Source organism: Podarcis filfolensis (genome assembly GCF_964270895.1).
Source record: "Podarcis filfolensis genome assembly, chromosome: Z".
Lineage (NCBI taxonomy): Eukaryota > Metazoa > Chordata > Lepidosauria > Squamata > Lacertidae > Podarcis > Podarcis filfolensis.
The window spans coordinates 11,751,318-11,771,907 of NC_139617.1; the positions used below are offsets into that span (position 1 = coordinate 11,751,318).

Here is a 20,590-nt window from a genome sequence, read left to right on the forward strand (position 1 = left end):
GGACTGCTTTTTCCTAATAAGTCAGATTCTGTTCATTCATGCCTAGCAGAGGAGAATGCTGGCCCTACTTGTCATCTGGTTTGGTCACTGTGAGAACAGGATGCTGGACTGATCAAGCTGCAGATCTTTTCTTATGCTTAAAAAAACCAAATATAGACTTCAGTTATAACATGGAGATGCAGCTGAAAGTCCAGGATCCAAATCCAGCCACCAAAACATTCTATTTGGCTTCCAGCAAAGCTCTGCGTGACTCAAAGGCACTCACACAATGTGAAAGCTTTGTACCTCACCCTTGCTTGCAAAGATAAAATAAGCATTGGCTTATCAAACCTGGGATGTGGGTGGCACTGTGGGTTAAACCACAGAGCCTAGGACTTGCCAATCAGAAGGTCAGCGGTTCGAATCCCCGTGACGGGGTGAGCTCCCGTTGCTCGGTCCCAGCTCCTGCCAACCTGGCAGTTCGAAAGCACGTCAAAGTGCAAGTAGATAAATAGATACCGCTCTGGCGGGAAGGTAAACGGCGTTTCTGTGCAATGCTCTAGTTCGCCAGAAGCGGCTTAGACATGCTGGCCACATGACCCGGAAGCTGTACACCGGCTCCCTCGGCCAATAAAGCGAGCTGAGCGCCGCAACCCCAGTGTTGGCCACCACTGGACCTAATGGTCAGGGGTCCCTTTACCTTTACCTGTCAAACCTAAGAATGTGACGTAACCAACATACAAAACAAGGGTCCATATAGCAAGCAAAACTGTATCCACAGCAAAAACATCCACAGCAAGGAAAACAAAATCTAGACACTATGCCTGGACAGAAAAGAAAGTGTTAGTCTCTGTGTCCTAAACACACACACCACCACCACCCCATAATGTTAGGGAAAATGTTCCACAATCAGGGCATTATTTTGGAAAAGTCCATCCATGGTTGCCATCCGTTCTTTCTATGTCAGGTTTGGGGAACTTGTTGTTAGGGATTTGGGTGAGATTCGATTCAGTCAGTTCAGTTCACAGTACAAAGCGAACCCATATAATTCACATTTTCCAATGCAATGTGCAAACCAAAACACAGCCCTTCTTTGAAATTTGCACTTCTCTTAGTTTTGTAGTGTGGTTGTCCAGCCAAGTAATACAATACAGCTCACATCTTTTGCAGGGGTCACATTCCAGGAATGGCAATTATATGCAAAAGTACAAGCCACCCCCTTGAAACTGTCCCCTCATGAAAAGCCTTACCCAGAGCCAGGGAACCAGACAGGTCTTACCTACTCCCTCCAAGCAATGTATAGGGTTTTTAAGCTCTCAGACTTGGTTAGCGGGCTCTGAGTATGCACAAGGCTCTCAATATATTGCAGGGCTGTCCAAGTTCCTATGAGATCTCTCCCATCCAGAATCCATGCAAGAGCTTCCCAGAGCCTCGTAAACTAGTTTCAGAGCTTAAAAGTTATTTTCATGCCAGGAAGGCCCTGTGCAAAAAGAGCTTTTTAGCTCTCCACCTTCCATGCATCTAATTTGTGTGATTTCAGCCAGCCAGCTTTCAAACACGTAAAATTAAAATTGCACATGTTAAGCAAGCAGGAACTGAGAGTTACCTGAATGTACAAAAATTCATATACAGTAGTGGGGCAAATTTTGGATTAAAGTGCACGTACTTGTGAAGATGCATGTACTTGGCGTGCTTTGGTCCATGGGGTCATGAAGAGTCAGACACAACTAAACGACAACAACAATAACTTGTGAAAATGACATATAAAAATACATTATATTAGGGGAAATTGCATTGCAAATATGTGTTAGGCAAAGTTGCATACAAACATTAGGTAAAGGTAAAGGGACCCCTGACCATTAGGTCCAGTCGTGACCGACTCTGGGGTTGCGGCGCTCAGCTCGCTTTATTGGCCGAGGGAGCCGGTGTACAGCTTCCGGGTCATGTGGCCAGCATGACTAAGCCGCTTCTGGAGAACCAGAGCAGCGCACGGAAACGGCGTTTACCTCCCCGCCGGAGCGGTACCTATTTATCTACTTGCACTTTGACGTGCTTTTGAACTGCTAGGTGAGCAGGAGCTGGGACCGAGCAATGGGAGCTCACCCCGTCATGGGGATTCAAACCACCGACCTTCTGATCGGCAAGTCCTAGGCTCTGTGGTTTAACCCACAGCACCACCTGCGTCCCTCATACAAACATTATATTGTGCTAAAATGCTGAGGAATTTTTATGAGGGCTTTTAAAAAAGAATTGCAAATTGATGAGGAAATGCGGAAAACTGAGCTCATGATTGGAAGAATGAGAAACAGAGGAAACTGCAGTTGACAGATTTGCCAGTCCCTATCTGTGCCTCTCTAAGGGATGTGGGTGGCGCTGTGGGTTAAACCACAGAGCCTAGGACTTGCTAATCAGAAGGTCGGCAGTGTGAGCTCCCATTGCTCGGTCCCTGCTCCTGCCAACCTAGCAGTTTGAAAGCACATCAAAGTGCAAGTAGATAAATAGGTACCACTCCGGCGGGAAGGTAAACGGCGTTTCCGTGTGCTTCTCTGGTTTGCCAGAAGTGGCTTAGTCATGCTGGCCACATGACCCGAAAGCTGTACGCCGGCTCCCTCGCCCAATAAAGCGAGATGAGCGCCGCAACCCCAGAGTCAGTCACGACTGGACCTAATGGTCAGGGGTCCCTTTACCTTTACCTATCTGTGCCTCTCTAGATGTTGCTGGACTCTAACTCCCATCAGACCCAACCAGCAGGGTCAATGGGCAGGGGTGATATGAGTGGTAGTACAGCAACATCTGGAGGGTCACAGCTTCCCTCCCTCCTCCTTATAGGTCCTTACCCTCCCTGAATGTGCCATGCCCTTTTCTAGAGCCATTTAAGCTTCTGAGACCATCGCCACTTCTTGTGGCAATAAATTAAGTGAATTAATTATGCAGGAACTTCTGTTAAGCAGGGGAAGTAAACAAACAAACAAAACAGTGGAAATGCCCAAGTGTTTGGGTGCTTCGGAGGAGCTCTTTGTATTTGACCATCTGTGCTGGCCAAATGCTCTCAGCATTAAGCTGGTGCTTGTTTACCCTTTGTATAAAATGGAAATGGAAATAAGAACCTATATTTCCCTGTTCTGAACCAGCAAATTGCTCCCTTGTTTGTTTGTTTGTTTGTTTGCTCGCTCGCTTGCTTGCTTGCTTGCTTGCTTGCTTGCTTGCTTGCATTATTGTTTGTTTGTTTTTGAGCACAGAAGCTGCTCCTAAGAACCAGCAGTCATCAGCTCTAAACCTCCATCATCCAGGCCAAGTCACCTGGGAATATAATATGGGTCAAGCCAGTTGTTGGTGCCAGATGTATACACATTTTCATCAAAGAATTAACGGTGCCCTTTAAAACTGCTTAAAGGCTGGCATGTTGTTGCTTTTTGATATAAAAAGAAACAGAAATAGGCCTCCCCCAATTTTCTTATTTTCCTTTTTCTTTGTTTTGTCCCTCTTGGGCAAATGTTTTGGAGACATCTTTTGGCACTGCCCATAGCTTCTGCTCAAAATAGCTTCTTTTTCTAAAGTGACAGTTTATAAACATTTAATATTGCAGACAGTAATGTCTTTGTGTACAACACTTTAAAAGCATTTATTCCCTACTGTAAATAAGACAGTTCAGCCGCAATTGTTCAAGCAATATTCCCCCCCCCCCATCTCCAAAATTGCACATCCTTCAAGGAAATGCTCCAGAGTTGGCTTCAGGATTTTACAAGACACAGGGCAAGCAGATCAAGAATTCTCTTGCTCTCCTTTCAACCTTCCCAGGTGACTAGTCCTTTTGAAGTGGTGGGTTCCTGACTGGTCTTGGCAGCCCAGCAAATGTTGAATGGTACTACCATCCTCTGGAGTTGCCCATTAATATCCTCAGTGCCTAAGCTATATAGGGGAGGGCTGTAGCTCAGTGATAGAATCCATGCTTTGCATGCAGAATGTCCTGGGTTCAATCCCTAGTGTCTCCATGTCAGGCTGTTAGGAATTTTTTTCTGAAACCCAGGAGAGCCACTAATAGTGTAGACAAAACTGAACTAGGTGTGTCAATAGTCTGACTTTTCATAAAACAGCTTCCTATGTTCCTATCATAATTCACACTTACCGGATTCATTCTTAAACCAGTTGCCCCAGGATTTTCATGGTAATTCCAGAACAACTTAAATTTCTTCTTTTAAATTATTTGACTTTCATTTGCGTAGCGCTTTTCTATATTACTGCACACAAGGCGGTTTACAAGCTGAAGAAACAACAAAATAGACAATAAAGATCATATACCTAATAACAATCTGATCCAATACAAAAAAGTCATAATAAAAATATAACTTTAAAATAAACAACATATAAATTAAAGCAATATTCAATAATCCATTAGAATATAAAAGTAAACAGTAAAGTTAAATGTCAGCAAATAGTAATTAAACAGTTTCAATAAAGATTTAATAAATTATAATCAATGAAAATAATGGCAAGTCACAATTCATAAAATACCACAAAACATACAAAACCATGTAAAAGGGTCAAATTGAGAAACAAGGACAGTTTCTAGGAATGGCCCAAGATTTTCCACCACCTGAGGATGATGATTCAAAAAATAAGAACATCAGCACTGCATACCTTATGAAAAAGTATCCTGTCCACGTTGCATACAAAAGGTGCTTGGTTTAATTCCTGACAGGGATGGGAATAATTCCTGCCTGAAACCCTGGAAAGCTGCCACCAAAACATGAGCTTTTTTGGGCCAGTGGAATGACTCTGTGTAAGACAGCTTCCTGTGCTTAATGTGATCTATTTATTTATTGCAAATATTTCTATCCTGCTGTCCTGTTCAAAAAAACAAACAAACAAAACAAAACCCAACTTGAGGCACTGTGCAACAAATGTGGGAAATGATAACGCCACAGAAAAGAGAGAAGCAATCAAAAAGTTTGAAGTAAGGAGCACAGGAGCTAAAAACAGCGTTCCACATTCTCATTCCCAAACCTAGACATATTGGGTAGTTTCCCAGTGTTGCTCCTATCCAGAGTAGGTCCACTGAAAATAATGGGCATGCATGACTCACTTAGGTTATTTCATTTTAACTGAAAAGTTATAGGCAACCCTATTGGTCCTATACAGAAGAGGTCCATGCAAATCCCTGGTATTTTATAGCCTTGGCTTTTCCAGTTCGGTCCTCTTCCTGCTGTCACGTAGACACCATTACCCATATTTAAAACCCTCCTCTAAAGCATAGAAACAAATGATCTCATGATAACAAAGAACTATTGAATTGCATAAATACATGAAACATCCCAGCATACACAAACACCTTCCTGCATTCATGTCAGAGCCCTTGCTGGATAACTACCATGATATTCTGTTAAATCAGCAGGACCTGTTTCCACATAATGGGCTTAAAATAGGGGCAAATGCATGCTTAATGACAGGTCTGTTTTTCTGACTTTTCCTCATGGGAAGCCCCCTACCTTCTCTGCTCCAAGGCTTCCTCCGCCTTTACATCTCTGGTTTGGCACTTCGTAATTTTGCACCTACCTACACTAATCTTTCATACCAAGTTCTTATTATGAACTTAAATAAGTATTTATTAACCCACACATTTCCTCCCACTCTGTGCTTCTCATGGTTGTGATGTATTGATAATAATAAAGTGACAGTCTGGTTAAATTTGACGCTCAGGGAATCTAATGTGGAAGGATCTCAGAGATTCTACTGAACACCTCTGTGAAACAGCAGAATGTGCACATGTCGGCAGCCTGCATGCAGTTGGTTCAAGTCAGTGTGAAAAGGTTGCTGGGCCTTAGGCCAAGCCAGACTCCTGTCCTTCCTTTGGAGGTGAATAATTTAATGCAATGATGGGGAACTGGATTTGGTCACCAGACCAGTCCTTCTCTTCCCCACCCCCTGCTGACTAAGTTTGGCAGGGCTGCCCAACTCTCAGTCACCTGACAATCCCAATGACATCAGATGACCATTTTCACCCACGTGGCTTGGAATTAAGCTGTGTGGGTGCAAACCCCAATGATTAGCTACATTTGGGAGCTTGCAAACCCCATTTTGGCCCCATGATGTCTACTGCTGACCACACCTGCTATGTTATCAGGTGTAAGACAGGTGGACATTTGTCCAAAATGACTTTCTGGGCAAAATGAGGATTGGTGGACCATAAAGCACATGGACCAGATATTTGTAGAGCAGGGGGTCCTAGGTTCAGTTCTTGCTGTCTCTAGTAAAAAGATCAGGTAGTAGATATTTATAGTCTCAGGCAACATGGAAGGCTTAAAAAGAGGATTAGATAAATTCATGAAGAATAAGACCTATCAGGCAACATTTGACCTCCAGTCTGCAGGGACCTCACCTGTTCTCCAGGAATTCTCAAATATTATAGACAAAGGCCCTGAGATTAAAGCTGCAGGCACCCTTAGTAACCTTAGGTGCTGCTCACCAGGCCCTGTAGATCTGAATTCATTTAAAGTAACTAGGTGTTCTCTTACCACCTCTTTTCCTATCTTGGGTTTCTGCTCCCTCCTTCCTTTGTTTATTCTGTTATCACTAAGTTGGACACAGCTTTCCTTTTGGGTCAGAGGCAGAATGGGTGTTGAGCAGTTCCACCTTCTTTCTGTCACCCAACAATATTTCTCTGTCTTCTCCTTGCAGAGGACCCACTACTTGCTTGTTCTTCCTCTTGCTTCAAACATTGAAAAAGAACCCTTTTTTAATTATTTTTACCCTTCTTGCAGGTGTGAGCTGATTCTGTGCTTTTGCTCACATGACCTTCTCCCTGCAACTGTTGGCTCTTCATGTATACTCTTCCTTCATTTGTGTATAACACTGGGTAACAATTTTTTACTTTTTGAATGTTGTCTAGATTTCTACAACTGATTTAGGGTATTTTTGCACTGCTGAATCAGGAAATGGCATCCATTTCTCTCCATCAGGTCAGGTTTACTGTAAACTGAATGGTGGGCATTGATAAAGGTAAGTACACGTAAATTGCATGTTGCTTCACCATTTTTCAAACTTCAGGGCTTGAACTTCTGTTTCTTGGAACTCCTGGAATGCTCAGCGGCAGGGAGGTCTCTCTTCAGAGTCCAACAGTAGTCAGCCATCATGACTGTGTCCCAGCGACCCTGATACCTGGTCTCCATCTCTTTCATGTCCTGATGGAATCTCTCCCCCTGCTTGTCACTCATTGAACCCAGGTTCTCAGGAAACCGGTCCATATGTGAAAACAGGTAGTGCATCTTGACGCTCATTTTGCAGCCCTGGTTTCTGAAAGCAGTCAGCATGTTGTTGACAAGTTCTGCGTAGTTTCTGGCCTTATTGTTGCCAAGAAAGTTCTTCACTACCAGAACAAATGCCTTCCACGCTTCCAGTTCCACTTCGTTCATTGAGTAACTCTGGATCTCTGATGAGCTGACGGATCTGAGGACCATCAAAGATGCCAGCTTTCAACTTCTCCATGGTCAATCCTGGAGAAGCCTGGCACAAGTAAGTGAAGCAGTCATCATCCTTGTCCAGAGCCTTGGTGAACTGCTTGATTAAGCTGAGCTTGATGTGCAGCGGTGGGAAGAGTATTCTGTCTCTGTCCACCAGAGGGTCGTTGATGACGTTCCTTTTTCTGCAAGGCACCAATTCCTCCCGCACAGGCCAGTCCTTCTTCGTGTAATGCTGAGCACGGTCCCTACTATCCCACATGCACAGAAAACATGGGTACTTGGTGAAGCCAGACTGTTGTCCCAACAAAAAGTTCACCATCTTCAGGTCAACACAAATAAACCGCTTATGCTGATCATAACCAATTTTCTCCAGCACATACTTCACCGCTTCATAGTTCTCCTTCAGTGTACTCGAGTGAGCCAGGGGTATAGAGGCAAACTGGTTGCCGTTGTGTAGCAGAACACATTTCAATGATCGCTTGCTGCTATCAATGAACAGTCTCCAATCTTTGGGTTCATACTGTGGCACTCCAAGCTTGAGCAGAAGCTGCGCAATATCTGCACAGTACACCAAGTCCTTCTCTTCCGAGAAAAAACGGAGGTACTCTTGATGCCTGTTGTGGAAGAAGCTGGTGCGAGCACTGTCAAGAGAGGAGGTTTTTTTCCTTCAATCTGGGTGCCAACAGAGTCCTTTGACAAGCTGAGGTCGCGAACTAGATCATTCAACTTCTTTTGGGAAAATGGATGTGGAGCATCATCTTCAAGAACCACTTCTTCCTCATGTCCTTCAACACTGGACGCATCTTTGTCACTAATGTCAGGAAGTTCTCCGAAGATAGGCACTGGAATTTCATCACAATGAGCAACAGGACGACGTGCTGATCGAAGATCAGGATACTTGAGGCTGCTCCGGTTCTTTCTGTTGATCCCAGCCGCACCAATTTATGGAAGATTTCGAGGTTTTATGACTTCAAACTGATCCCTTTTCGACATAAACACCCAGAACTATCGGACCTGAATACTTCTTGTCATTAAAATAATCATTTCCAATCAAAACAATTATTCAACATGGCATTTTACCCCCACCAACTGCTTCTAAGATGCTCCACACAAGCGTACATGTGAACAAAAACATAAAAAATGACATGTGGCCATAGCTCAAAAACTTGACCTGATTGAGCAAATCCAATGTGATTTTTGGATTCAGTGCATCAGATTCGTCCTAAATCATCTGAAAAAACGCAGACAACAAATTTGTTGTTGACCAGTGATAATCTTTCCCTTTTCTTCCCTTTCTTATACATGTCATTCTTAGATCTTAGCTCATTTGTAAGCTCCTTATGCAGCCACACCAGTCTCTTTAAATGCTTCCCACTTCTCTCTCCTGTTGCAATTGTCTGCATTTGTGCCTTCAATTTTCCACCTTTAAGAAACTATCATCTATCTTGGACTCACTTCTTTTGAGTATTTCTGACCATGGGATCTCAACCCAGTAGTTCCTTCGGCTTATTGAAATCAGCCTTCTTAAAGTCCAGAATGCATGTCCAGCTACACTCAGCTTCCCGCCTTTCCCTTGTCTCTGTATCATGAAACCCAAAAGGACATGAATACTTCCTCCCAAGGTTCCCTTCGTCAATCAGTTCTTCCCTGTTGGTGAGGACCAGGCCCAAGATAGATGATGTTAGTGCATGAGCACCAACATTTAGGGGTTCCTTTTCTCTGTCTCAGCAAAGCTCCTCAGAAAGTCTTCCTGCATCTTCACAGCAGCAGCATTCCAGCCCTCTCTTGGTGAATGTCTGTGACAGGAATAACCACATCACCCATCCAGTTCTTCTCTAAAGTCTTTATTATTTACATTACAAGTTGCATAATACTACCGGTCTAAATATAAAATAAGAAACAGAACTATATACTCTGCTCCCTTCAGCCATTCAGCCAGAGAGACAGGCTCACAGACTTTCACATATTCTGGCGGCCACACTGACCAACACTGACTGCCTCACACTTAACTACATTTCTCCAGAATGCCCTAAGACACCTGTTGCTGGGGAGAATTCTTGTTCCTAGGCAGATGTTTTAAGGGTGCCTCAGGGATGCGCTTCAAGGCTCATTTCAAGTTTATTTTGGCAATGCACCAACAGATGATCCCCTTGTTGCTTCTTCCACCTTTTGGGAAATTGCCAGTGAGGCAATTCTGGAATTTTCTGGAGCTTACATTATTGACAGAGTGAGTTCGAATTCCTGAAGATATAGGGTAGCTGAAGTCCTCCATGGCTATTAGATCTCTCCCTTTGGAATGCTTGGTAACCTGCTCTAGGAAGGCATCATCCAAGTCTTCAGTCTGGCTTGGAAGTCTATAGTAGACACTCACAGTAGGGTCATTTCCCCCACCTGTGTTTCTTTTAAATCCATTTACCCATTGGTCCACTCCAGCTGGCTCTTCCTGTGTCCCTATGTATATTGAACTGATGCTTCCTCAAGAATGAATTCCAATATACAGTTTGTATATTGACAATCTCAAGCAAATTGTGTAAATATCCTAAAACTCAAGAGATGCAAAGTGAATGTTGAAGCTCAGCTAAATCATTATTGTGGTGAATGCCCCCAGAATGTGTGTGTTTTGAGGGGTGGGGATATATCTATTATTGGACATTCCCAAAATTCATCTGGGATTGTCAGTATTCACAGGTGAGTACCAATGCTCATTGTACATGGCTATTGAGGCTTTAGTAGAAGATTGCATTCTCTCTTGATTCACAGTCTTAACCAAAGGCCCTAGAGAAGTCAGTGATATCTGTGAACTCTTGAATCACAGATTACCTTACTCCTGTGGATGAAAAGTTAACATGTAAACATTCTCTTAGAATAGTGAAGAAATACGGTAAGTAGCATTGCATGCCAAATGCCATACTTCACTTCTCTAGATACCAGGGTTCTGATTTTCAGCTTTGTTCTGTTCTGTTCACCGTGGTTTGGCATTCATGTTAGGATAATTATCCCTGCTACAATAGGTGTTTGATTTGCATTACTTTTTAATTTGAAATAAGAATGTGCTTAGAAGCTTCAGTCCTTAGCAAACTTATATTAATAAGTCCCATTAAACTCAGTGGGGCTCACTTCTGAGTAGACATGCCTGGGATGGCATGCCATGTATCTTATTGTTTAATGATACAGTGAGATGAAGCACATTTTATTTTCCTTTATGATAATATTTTTCAGAGGAAGAATTTTTGCTTAGTTTGTTTGGGGACTGAATGCAGGCAACAATTTCACCAAGTGGTAGTTTGCTACAGTGAGACCAAACTGTGCTTCAGTTGCCTGCAGTGGTTGGCCTCTGCAGCTGCTAGGAAAAAATCACAGCTCACCACTAGAGTATCTGTTTTGCATATAAAGTGGTACCTCCAGTTAAGAACTTAATTCATTCTGGAGGTCCGTTCTTAACCTGAAACTGTTCTCAACCTGAAGCAACACTTTAGCTAATGGGGCCTCCTGCTGCCGCCACACGATTTCTGTTCTCATCCTGAAGCAAAGTTCTTAACCCGAGGTACTATTTCTGGGTTAGCGGAGTCTGTAACCTGAAGCATCTGTAACCTGAAGCATCTGTAACCCGAGGTGCCATTGTAGAAGCTCCCACGGTCAGTCCTCAACACCTGCAGATAAGGCTGGGAGATACCTCTATGTGAAACCCTAGAAAGCTACTGCCAATCAGGGTAGACAATGCAGTGCAGACAATTGTTTGAATCAGTATAAGGCCACTTCCTGTGTTCCTAAAAACAATGCAACTAACTGATTTTTCCAACCCAGTATTGGAAAAATAAATGCTGTATCAGAGAGAAGTGTATGGCACTCTGATAGATCATCTGCTATTATTGATGCAGGTTGCATAGGCACAATGCTTGGTGGACTGATTGTGGTTTAGACAGTGCTACAGAATTGTGTATGTGCATAGGAGAGACCTGTGTGCACTCCCATATGTGCCTTTGTCATTTCTGCTGTAGCCTCAGTGGCATCTAAACAGACCAGTGAAAACCTACCTTGACATCTCAGAATTTCCAGCGGACATGGGGGAAAGAAAGAGAAGTCCTTACAAGTTATTAATGTGATTTGCCAACATACCTTGACAGACCTTGAACTATTTGACAGTATTCTGACAATATCTGAGTACTAGGTCTTGTAAAAAGAAAAAGAAAAGGCAAGATTCAAGCACTTTCCCAGATAATTATTTGCTCAGATAAAGCAAGCACACTTCTTTTTTAACAAATGACTTGATGTCGATCATTTGCCCAATTATCTCTCTCCAAGAGCCAAACAGAGGCAGACAATAAAGGGCCGGGAAATAAGACATGTGATGGAAGACACAGAACAATTTCGCTAGCAAATCGAGTCCAAGTGACGGGCATGAAGTTCAAGCACAAAGATCAGACTTGAACAGGTGATTTTCCTCCAACTTTGAAGAAGGGATGCAAGATGGAGCTACCCCTTATTTTTGACATTCCTTTCTTCTTCTTTATGAGATTATCATAGGTGACATTTTTAAGAAATACCTGTAAACATTAGTGAAGCGTTAGTCAATAAACAAATAAAGGTAATGCATTGATGGAACAAGCATGTATTGAGAAATAGGTGCATTAATCCAATAGATTGGTGAATGCATTAAGCAGGTGAATCAGCAAGGTAAAGTAAGTGCTGTTGAATTTAGGTCCTGCTTTTGGGCTTCCTATAGGCATCTGGTTGCCACTGTAAAAGCAGAATGCTGGACAAAATGGGATGATCTTATGTGAACTCATGAGAGACCTGGGATCGGTTGCAGTTCCCTGGCAGAAATTAATTCATCAAAACTGCATGCAATTTAAAAATGGAAAGGGGTGGAGTACAGTTGCTGCATTCACAAGATATTCACATGTCAAAATTCTGAGGATCAACATGAAAACTTCTGTGTGTGCCAGGAAAGATGTCAAGGACCATTGGGCCTACCAAGGGCCAGCGGTGATCACCAGAGCAGCCTGGGCCCTGTTGCTGCTGCTCTTGCCATTTCCACCTGCTCTGAGGAAGAGGATCAGCCAGCGACTGGAGTGAGCCAAAGTAACAGCAGCTTCCATTGACTCCTTACTCCTCTAACTTCTATCTCTCATCAGTGGTAGAGATTGGACAAAATACCAAGTGACAATTGCAAGAAGAAGGACCCATTGAGAGCATTTTGCAACCTGGAACCAACATTATGGTGCCTTCTGGTTCACTCTTCCTGTAGTTGTTCTCCCCCTCCCCCTCCTGGAAAACTTGCTGCTGAAAATTTAAGGAACTGCATACCGAAGAGGAAAGCAAGGGTTGTGTCTGGAAGTACTTGGGCTCAATCTAAGCAATATTCCCAACTGGCTTCATACACATCCTGGAACACAGAGCTGAATATTGATAGGGCTACAAGGAGAAAAGGGAACACCTAGCTTAATAGGCAAACAACCACCATTTTAATTCACTGATCCCTGAAGACAAGTTGAGTGAAGCTCCTGCGCTCAACCTATTTGCATTTCTATCACGAGATTGGTCTGGTTTTGTTGCAAGAATCTCCCATGTATTTCATGAAGATCTTGGACCACTGCTCATCTATCCCAGAATGGATTGAGCTTCTGTGTAGGAGAAGATGTCAAGTGTGAAGAAGTCCTTGGACAACCCAAGACTCAGAAACTCATGGGGAAGGCTTCAAGAGATTGACTAGGATGTTTATCACAGTGTAAGTAAACTAAATCCCATAAGTGTTTTCACTTTACTTTACTTAGACCTTACTCCCTGGATCTCAGAGCAGCTTTCATGTGGCTTCCCAAGACAGCATACAAATCCAAAGCTGCTTCAGCTGTAGAACTTTATTAAGTATCTCCAGACCATCTCTAAGCAAACCATTCAAGAGGGGAAAGTTAGAGACAGATTGTGGAACTCACTGGAGAAAGGTGCTTCCCCCCCCCCCTTCAGAAAGTGTATTTAAAAGAATGGGACAGCTGATGATAATTTTTTTCCAAGAAATCTCATGAATTTAGGAAGCAGTCATAACCGCCCACGTAGCCCAGAGGGTCTTTTACAGAGAGTGGCAGCCAGAGTGGAAGGTGAAGGACAGACTTATTGATGCTCTGACCTGGAGCTGGCACAGCCATAGGTCCAAAGCCAAGACATGATGGCAGCAGCACTGGCTTGGGATCCAATGGATCCCAGACTAGCTCAACCCCAACTTACCCTTGGAACATCCTCTTTTCAGGCTTTCTACTGCCTGCTGCCTGGTGAATCTCTGCCAGCACATCTGCGGGCAGAAGGGGAATCTCTGCACCTTTTGAACAATGCTGGCATCACTCCACAGGTGACAGGAGGATGTCAGAGGTCAGCGTTGCTGCTAGATGGACAACACCGCTGCCCAAAGACACAGCCCAGAGCAAAAGAAATTTGGATTTCTCTGCCAGTATTGATATCTCCACCACCATTGAAAAATTCATTTGATGTGCTGTGCAATCACTGAGTACAACCCATAGTTAAGCACTTCTCAGTCCCTTTGATTTCATTCTCCAATTAAGACAACTAAGTTCTAAGTATTTGCCTGGATCATGTCCAGTAGCATGAAGATGCCTGGCAGCAGGGTTAATTTCCAAATCAGACAACTTGTGCATTGTTGCATTAGCACCTATGATATTGTTAGCGTAGAATTTAATATGTGTGGGCTACATTTATAAAAAGATATAATATCTAAAGAAGCACCTGTCAAGCCAGATGCTGCCACTGGACACAGATAGTAATATTTTCACAAAGGTGAATGCAAAGATCTGCAAAATAACTTCTGACTTCATCAAATTGTACACACACATTGCTGTTTTCCTTATTATGTATTTTAATTGAGCAGAATGCACCATCTCATGTAGGGGGCGGGGGGTAAATTCCACTGAAAAAGGCGGAAAAACTGCATTAAATTCCATCAAGGGAACAGCAGGGATCAAAGGCTAAATGTGCACACTTGAAAGCAACTAAATAAGAAGTGTTTTCAATTGCTCAGAAGGAAACTAATTACAGAAACAAAATAATATATTAATGGAAAATGGAAGAGAATGCTGTGATATGATGCTGTGATGCTACAGTTCCTAACTCATCAATGAGATTTAACACTTCAGCTAATTTTCATAGGTTATGAAAGAGGCAACTGCAAATTGCTCCCAACTCCTGATAGGGAAAAAAAAGTGTGCTTTTAGATTGGGATTACAACTCAGCTGACTGTCAGAGGAGTGTTATTTAAGAGACTGAATACTGATGAATGTCTGCACTTAACTTGCATCTCTGAAAAACAGGCTTCAGGAAAAGGACATGAATATGCTACTCTTGGCCAGCATCTGCATGGATTGGGCCTATTGTCAGTATGAATTGCAGCATAAAGAAATATCTGTTCTATAAATCCACAAAGCCGGCTCGTGCCATCTAACATCAGCCTACACATTTTCAGCAAGGAGTGGAGATACACGTTCAGATAATCTCTCCAGAATGAAGCGAAGCCTGATCCATAGAGATGAATGAGGCACCACCATCCTCAGCCTGCCCTCAGCCAGCTTCCACCTGCTGACTTCCTTACTTAAAACCTGCCCAGGAGCTGGCAGTGACTGCCATCCTCATTCTCTTCAATCTCAGTGTTGTCTTTGCAGAGCTCAGCAGGGAGGAGGATGGGAACAGAAGCAGCAGTAACTGGTTCTGCGTAATACTGGCTGTAGCCTTCCTGCCTTTTGCCCTACCAGTCCCAAAGCACACCAGTTTCCATTGTCAAAATGTATGCGAATTGCTGCTGCTTTCAAACCAGCATACTTAAACAGCAGTAGTGGACAACATGTGGGGCGGCAGTAATTGCTTGACCTCCAGTTGGTGTAACCCTGCTGAAAGGGAGGAAGGCCTGAGGTTGGTGCAGTGCAAGCATACCAGCGGGAGCTCCAGATTGGCTCTGCCAGCACATTTGCAAGCTGCCAACCTCACCGCCATCTCACCCCTTCCCTCTCTACATAATAATAATAATAATTTATTATTTATACCCCACCCATCTGGCTGAGTTTCCCCAGCCACTCTGGGCGGCTCCCAATCAAGTGTTAAAAACAGTACAGCATTAAATATTAAAAACTTCCCTGAACAGGGCTGCCTTCAGATGTCTTTTAAAGAGAAGATAGCTGCTTATTTCCTTCACGTCTGATGGGAGGGTGTTCCACAGGGCGGGCGCCACTACTGAGAAGGCCCTCTGTCTGGTTCCCTGTAACCTCGCAATGAGGGAACCGCCAGAAGGCCCTCGGTGCTGGATCTCAGTGTCCGGACTGAACGATGGGGGTGGAGATGCTCCTTCAGGTATACAGGACCGAGGCCATTTAGAGCTTTAAAGGTCAGCACCAACAGTTTGAATTGTGCTTGGAAACATACTGGGAGCCAATGCAGATCTCTCAGGACCAGTGTTGTCCCGGCGGCCACTCCAGGTCATCAATCTAGCTGCCGCATTCTGAATTAATTGCAGTTTCTGGGTCACCTTCAAAGGTAGCCCCATGTAGAACGCATTGCGGTTGTCCAAGCGGGAGATAACTAGAGCGTGCACCACTCTGGCGAGACAGTCTGCAGGCAGGTAGGGTCTCAGCCTGTGTACCAGATGTAGCTGGTGTACCAGATGCGCACCTGGTCCTTCAGGGCACAGTTACCCCATTCAGGACCAAGGTATCCCCCACAACCGCCCGCCCCCTGTCCCTCCAAAACAGTACTTCTGTCTTGTCAGGATTCAACCTCAGTCTGTTACATCATGGTAAGCAGCAGTGACACAGCCAACCAGAAGCGAGGTGAGCACAGCCACCCAACCATGCCATCTTCTGCAATTCAACAGTGATGCTTGACAGTCCACTGAGGACCTCTCTCTTTTTGTTGCTTTTCTGGGACTGCAGAATAAAGGAGGGCTTTACAGGGCAGGGCTGGCTGAATGCATTTGGCTTGGTGGGACATATATTCTGCAAAGGAATATCTTAAAACATTCGTTTAGCTTCAGCAGGCATCAACATCCTGAGAGATGAATGGGAGAATCATTGCTTTAATTTTCATACACTTCTGTAGATTTGAAACTGCACTTCATCAGAGATGAAAATGTTTGCCCATTGTACAAGAGTCCTCAACGCCTTAATGAGAGAAAGAATATCTAAATGCACTGTTTGGAAACATGTTATTCAGGAGCACTTAACACCAAGATACAGCCTCTCCCCAATTAAATCTCACTGCTATGGCAAATGGAATGGCACAGATGTGTCACTATGTACAGTTTGTACTTCATGTGTCTGTCTTGGCACTTTAGATATTTTAAATGTATTTTAATAAGTCTGTCTGTTCCACAAAACTCCAGGGAGAAGCATCTTCCATACAAACTTCCTTTTAATTTCCTAACTCAAGCTGGGACCCCAGCTGGCCATTGTTTCTCTAGCCCAGATTTGGTCAGTAATTTATTTCTTAGTCTGAAAAGTAAGGCAAGAGTTGACCCAACAATGTTTTTATTTGCTTTTGATCTTGACCCACCCCAGCACTTTGCCTTAGAACTCTGTTTACCTAGCTCAGTTTTGTCCACTCTGACTGGCAATGACTCTCCTTCCTTGTAAGTTTTTAAGCAGAGGTTTGGATGGCCATGGATGCGTTAGCTGAAATTCCTGCACTGCAGGGGGTTGGACTAGATGACCCTTGGTGTCCCTTCCAACCCTACAAATCTATGTTTCTATTACTCTTTTTAGGATCTCAAATGAAGGTTTTCCCCATCATCTGCTATCTGATCCTTTTAGCTATAGATGCCAAAGATTGAGCCTGAGACCGTTTGTTTATTGAACTTTTTGTTTTATTGAACTTTTTCTTTATTGAACTTTCAAAGCTAACAGAAGGAAAAATAAGGGGGGGAGAAAAAAATCATCATGCAGGATCAGTGCAGACATGGAACATAAATCTTAGCAATATTTTGCTGTACTTAACAAGTACTTGCACATATTTGAAAAAGAAAATCCTACAGTAATTAGCAATATGCTGAACTCAAGAGGTGGCTCAAGTAAAGATGCTAATCTTAATTTGCTTGCTTTCTTACGTCTGCACCATGTGAACAGAAATATAAGAGTAAAATATAATGAATATATCAAAAATTAATAGAGCTCTAATAAGAGTAAGGGGGAAATCAAATAGCATGAGTCTGTTAAATCTTGTTGATTGTAATTTCATGTAACCCATACTTTAGCATAGACTGTATATTCAAAGACAAAATGAAATCAGACAGCATTGCAAAAAGCCTGTCATTTTTACTACACAGCCTTAAAAATATTCTGCAGTCATTAGCAATACTTTTGAACTCAAAAATAACCAAACAAAAATATTAATTTACTTTCTTTCTTATGTGTGCACCATTTTCTTTCTTATGTGTGCACCATTGATTAGAAATAATAAGAATAAGAAAAATATTATTAAATCAAATAGCATAAGTGCTAAATTTTGTCAATTGTATTTTCATGTAACCATACTTAAGCATAGGCTTGAAGAACCTTATTCATAAATAATATGAAATCAAACAAAAAGTCTAGCTATTACAAAAAGCCTACCTTTTTTACTAGAACCCCTAGAGACTTGCAGTTTATGGGTATTTTTTTTTTCTTGCCAGACGCTTGAGGACCAATGGTCCAAACTGACTAACTCAATATTTTTCAAAACCTTGTTACGTACATTATTGCTGCCATCGAAAGGCGAGGGATGAGTTCCTTGTTTTAAAGGTATTTAAGGCACCAGATGCAGAGATGAGACAAGAGTTTTATCTGCTGTTAGAGAACTCTCCTTAAACACCTTGTCCCATTATTCTGCAATATTAAGGGATTCCCACTACATTTGCTCCCAGGTATCCCCTGTTTGGCAGCCCGTCCAGCGAGCTTCTCAGATGCATAAGTGAAAGCTGGTATCATCACAGCAGATGCAAAGGACATCTGCCTGTGGCCAAGTGCTTAGTACTGAGCTAGACATATTAAATATATTTACATTTCAAATAGTTTTTTTATATATCTACTGTTTTAAATCTATTACTTCTATTTCGGTCCAGAAAAAAACAACCAAAAAAGCAAGATATAAATGAGCCTAATGATACTGATTATAACTTAGGTTTCTCTCTGCCAGGAGTGAAACGAATTCCATTTCCTGGTCTTGGCTTCTGCTTCTAACTTCTTTAATACTTGCTGGAACATCAGGTGGTTGGAGAACCAAGCTGGTTCAAGACCTTGTCCAACCACTGCAAGGGGCCATTCAGATGGATCTCAATCCAGCAGGGAACACTCGCGAGCGTCTGCCGCTTGTGTTCAAATCCCCAGGGCTTGACGAAGCTCATTCGGATGATGCACATCTTCATCAGCTGGTAGACTGCTTCAAAGCCCCGGGTTGCAGCCTTGGACAAACTTTCACTAAATACGTCCTTACGGAAAATTTTCAAGTTGCATTCTTTTGGAATCTTGATAACAGTGGACGGAAGCACTCCATAGCGCTGGTTACACATGAGAGACTGGACAAAAACAGGAGTCTTGCTAAGGCACTCCAGAGACACGTCCCCGTCTTCATAGCTGAGTCTCACTCCTTCCCTGATGTACATTCTGGCTTGCTCCACCTCAGAATCGCGGTGGATATTGGTCTGCTGGCCTAAGCAGAAACGTTCAGCATTGATAGGGTCGGTACCGCCATCTACAATCACGGAGCGCTGGTAAGCATGGAAGCTCTCCCCAACCCGTTGGCCAAGCTCGTAGTAGGTGATGGAACACCAAAAGGCTGGTTCAGAGTACGGGACGGGCTTGATGTTCACATTACTGGGTCCAGGGATCACGAGAGCTCCAGGTGTTTCCTGCTGGCTACTACTACTAGTGCTGGCTGCTGTACTCTCAGGACGACAATGAAGCACAGTGGATGGTGTTTCTACAAAGGTGCTGCTTTTAGAGGTGCTCTTTTTAGGGGCAGAGGTTCTCTTTTTAGGGTCAGAGGTGCTGCTTCCAGGGTCAGAGGTGCTGCTTCCAGGGTGAGAGGTGCTACTTCCAGGGCCAGAGGTGCTGCTTCCAGGGCCAGAGGTGCTGCTTCCAGGGCCTGAGGTGCTGCTTCCAGGGCCAGAGGTGCTGCTTCCAGGGCCAGAGGTGCTGCTCCTTGCAGAGACAGAGGTGCTGCTCCTTCCAGAGACAGAGGTGCTGCTCCTTCCAGAGACAGAGGTGCTGCTCCTTCCAGAGACAGAGGTGCTGCTTCCAGGGTCAGAGGTGCTGCTCCTTCCAGAGACAGAGGTGCTGCTCCTTCCAGAGACAGAGGTGCTGCTCCTTCCAGAGACAGAGGTGCTGCTTCCAGGGTCAGAGGTGCTGCTCCTTCCAGAGACAGAGGTGCTGCTTCCAGGGTCAGAGGTGCTGCTTCTTCCAGAGACAGAGGTGCTGCTTCCAGCAGGGACAAAGGTGCTGCTTCTTCCAGGGACAGGGACAAAGGTGCTGCTTCCAGGGACAGGGACAAAGGTGCTGCTTCTAGGGACAGGGACAAAGGTGCTGCTTCCAGGGACAGGGACAAAGGTGCTGCTTCTTCCAGGGACAGGGGCAAAGGTGATGCTTCCAGGGACAGGGACAAAGGTGCTGCTTCCAGGGACAGGAAGAAAGGTGCTGCTTCCAGGGACAGGGACAAAGGTGTTGCTTCCAGGGACAGGGACAAAGGTGCTGCTTCCAGGGACAGGGACAAAGGTGTTGCTTCCAGGGACAGGGACAAAGGTGTTGCTTCCAGGGACAGGGACAAAGGTGCTGCTTCCAGGGACAGGGACAAAGGTGCTGCTTCCAGGGTAAAAGGTACTGCTTCCAGGGACAGAGGTGTTTCTTCCGGGGACAGGGACAAAGGTGCTGCTTCCAAGGACAGGCATGCTGCTTCCAGGGACATGGGTGCTTCTTCCAGGGACAGAGGTGCTGCTTTCAGGGACATGGGTGCTGCTTCCAGGGACATGGGTGCTTCTTCCAGGGACAAAGGTGCTGCTTTCAGGGAAAAAGGTGCTGCTTCCAGGGACATGGGTGCTGCTTCCAGGGACATGGGTGCTGCTTCCAGGGACATGGGTGCTGCTTCCAGGGACATGGGTGCTTCTTCCAGGGACAAAGGTGCTGCTTCCAGGGACA

The 20,590-nt window shown here is 44.0% G+C and overlaps 3 protein-coding genes across 3 annotated transcripts in view; 1 reads left to right on the plus strand and 2 right to left on the minus strand.

Annotated features, from left to right (window-relative positions):
• The window catches only part of LOC310754153 (glutamate receptor 3), a 204,452-nt gene that overhangs the window by 167,970 nt on the left and 15,892 nt on the right, over positions 1 to 20,590 (plus strand). The gene's annotated exons all lie outside the window — the stretch shown is intronic.
• Positions 2,088 to 12,535, minus strand: LOC310754687 (uncharacterized protein; the record flags this gene model as incomplete). Its single annotated transcript, XM_083596765.1, has 3 exons — positions 2,088 to 2,319; positions 2,673 to 8,077; positions 12,411 to 12,535. The coding sequence occupies 2 exons, from the start codon at positions 12,533 to 12,535 to the stop codon at positions 7,318 to 7,320; spliced, it is 885 nt and encodes a 294-aa protein (XP_083452891.1). The 3' UTR covers positions 2,088 to 2,319; positions 2,673 to 7,317.
• Positions 13,391 to 20,343, minus strand: LOC310754688 (uncharacterized protein; the record flags this gene model as incomplete). Its single annotated transcript, XM_083596766.1, has 1 exon — positions 13,391 to 20,343. The coding sequence occupies one exon, from the start codon at positions 20,341 to 20,343 to the stop codon at positions 18,664 to 18,666; it is 1,680 nt and encodes a 559-aa protein (XP_083452892.1). The 3' UTR covers positions 13,391 to 18,663.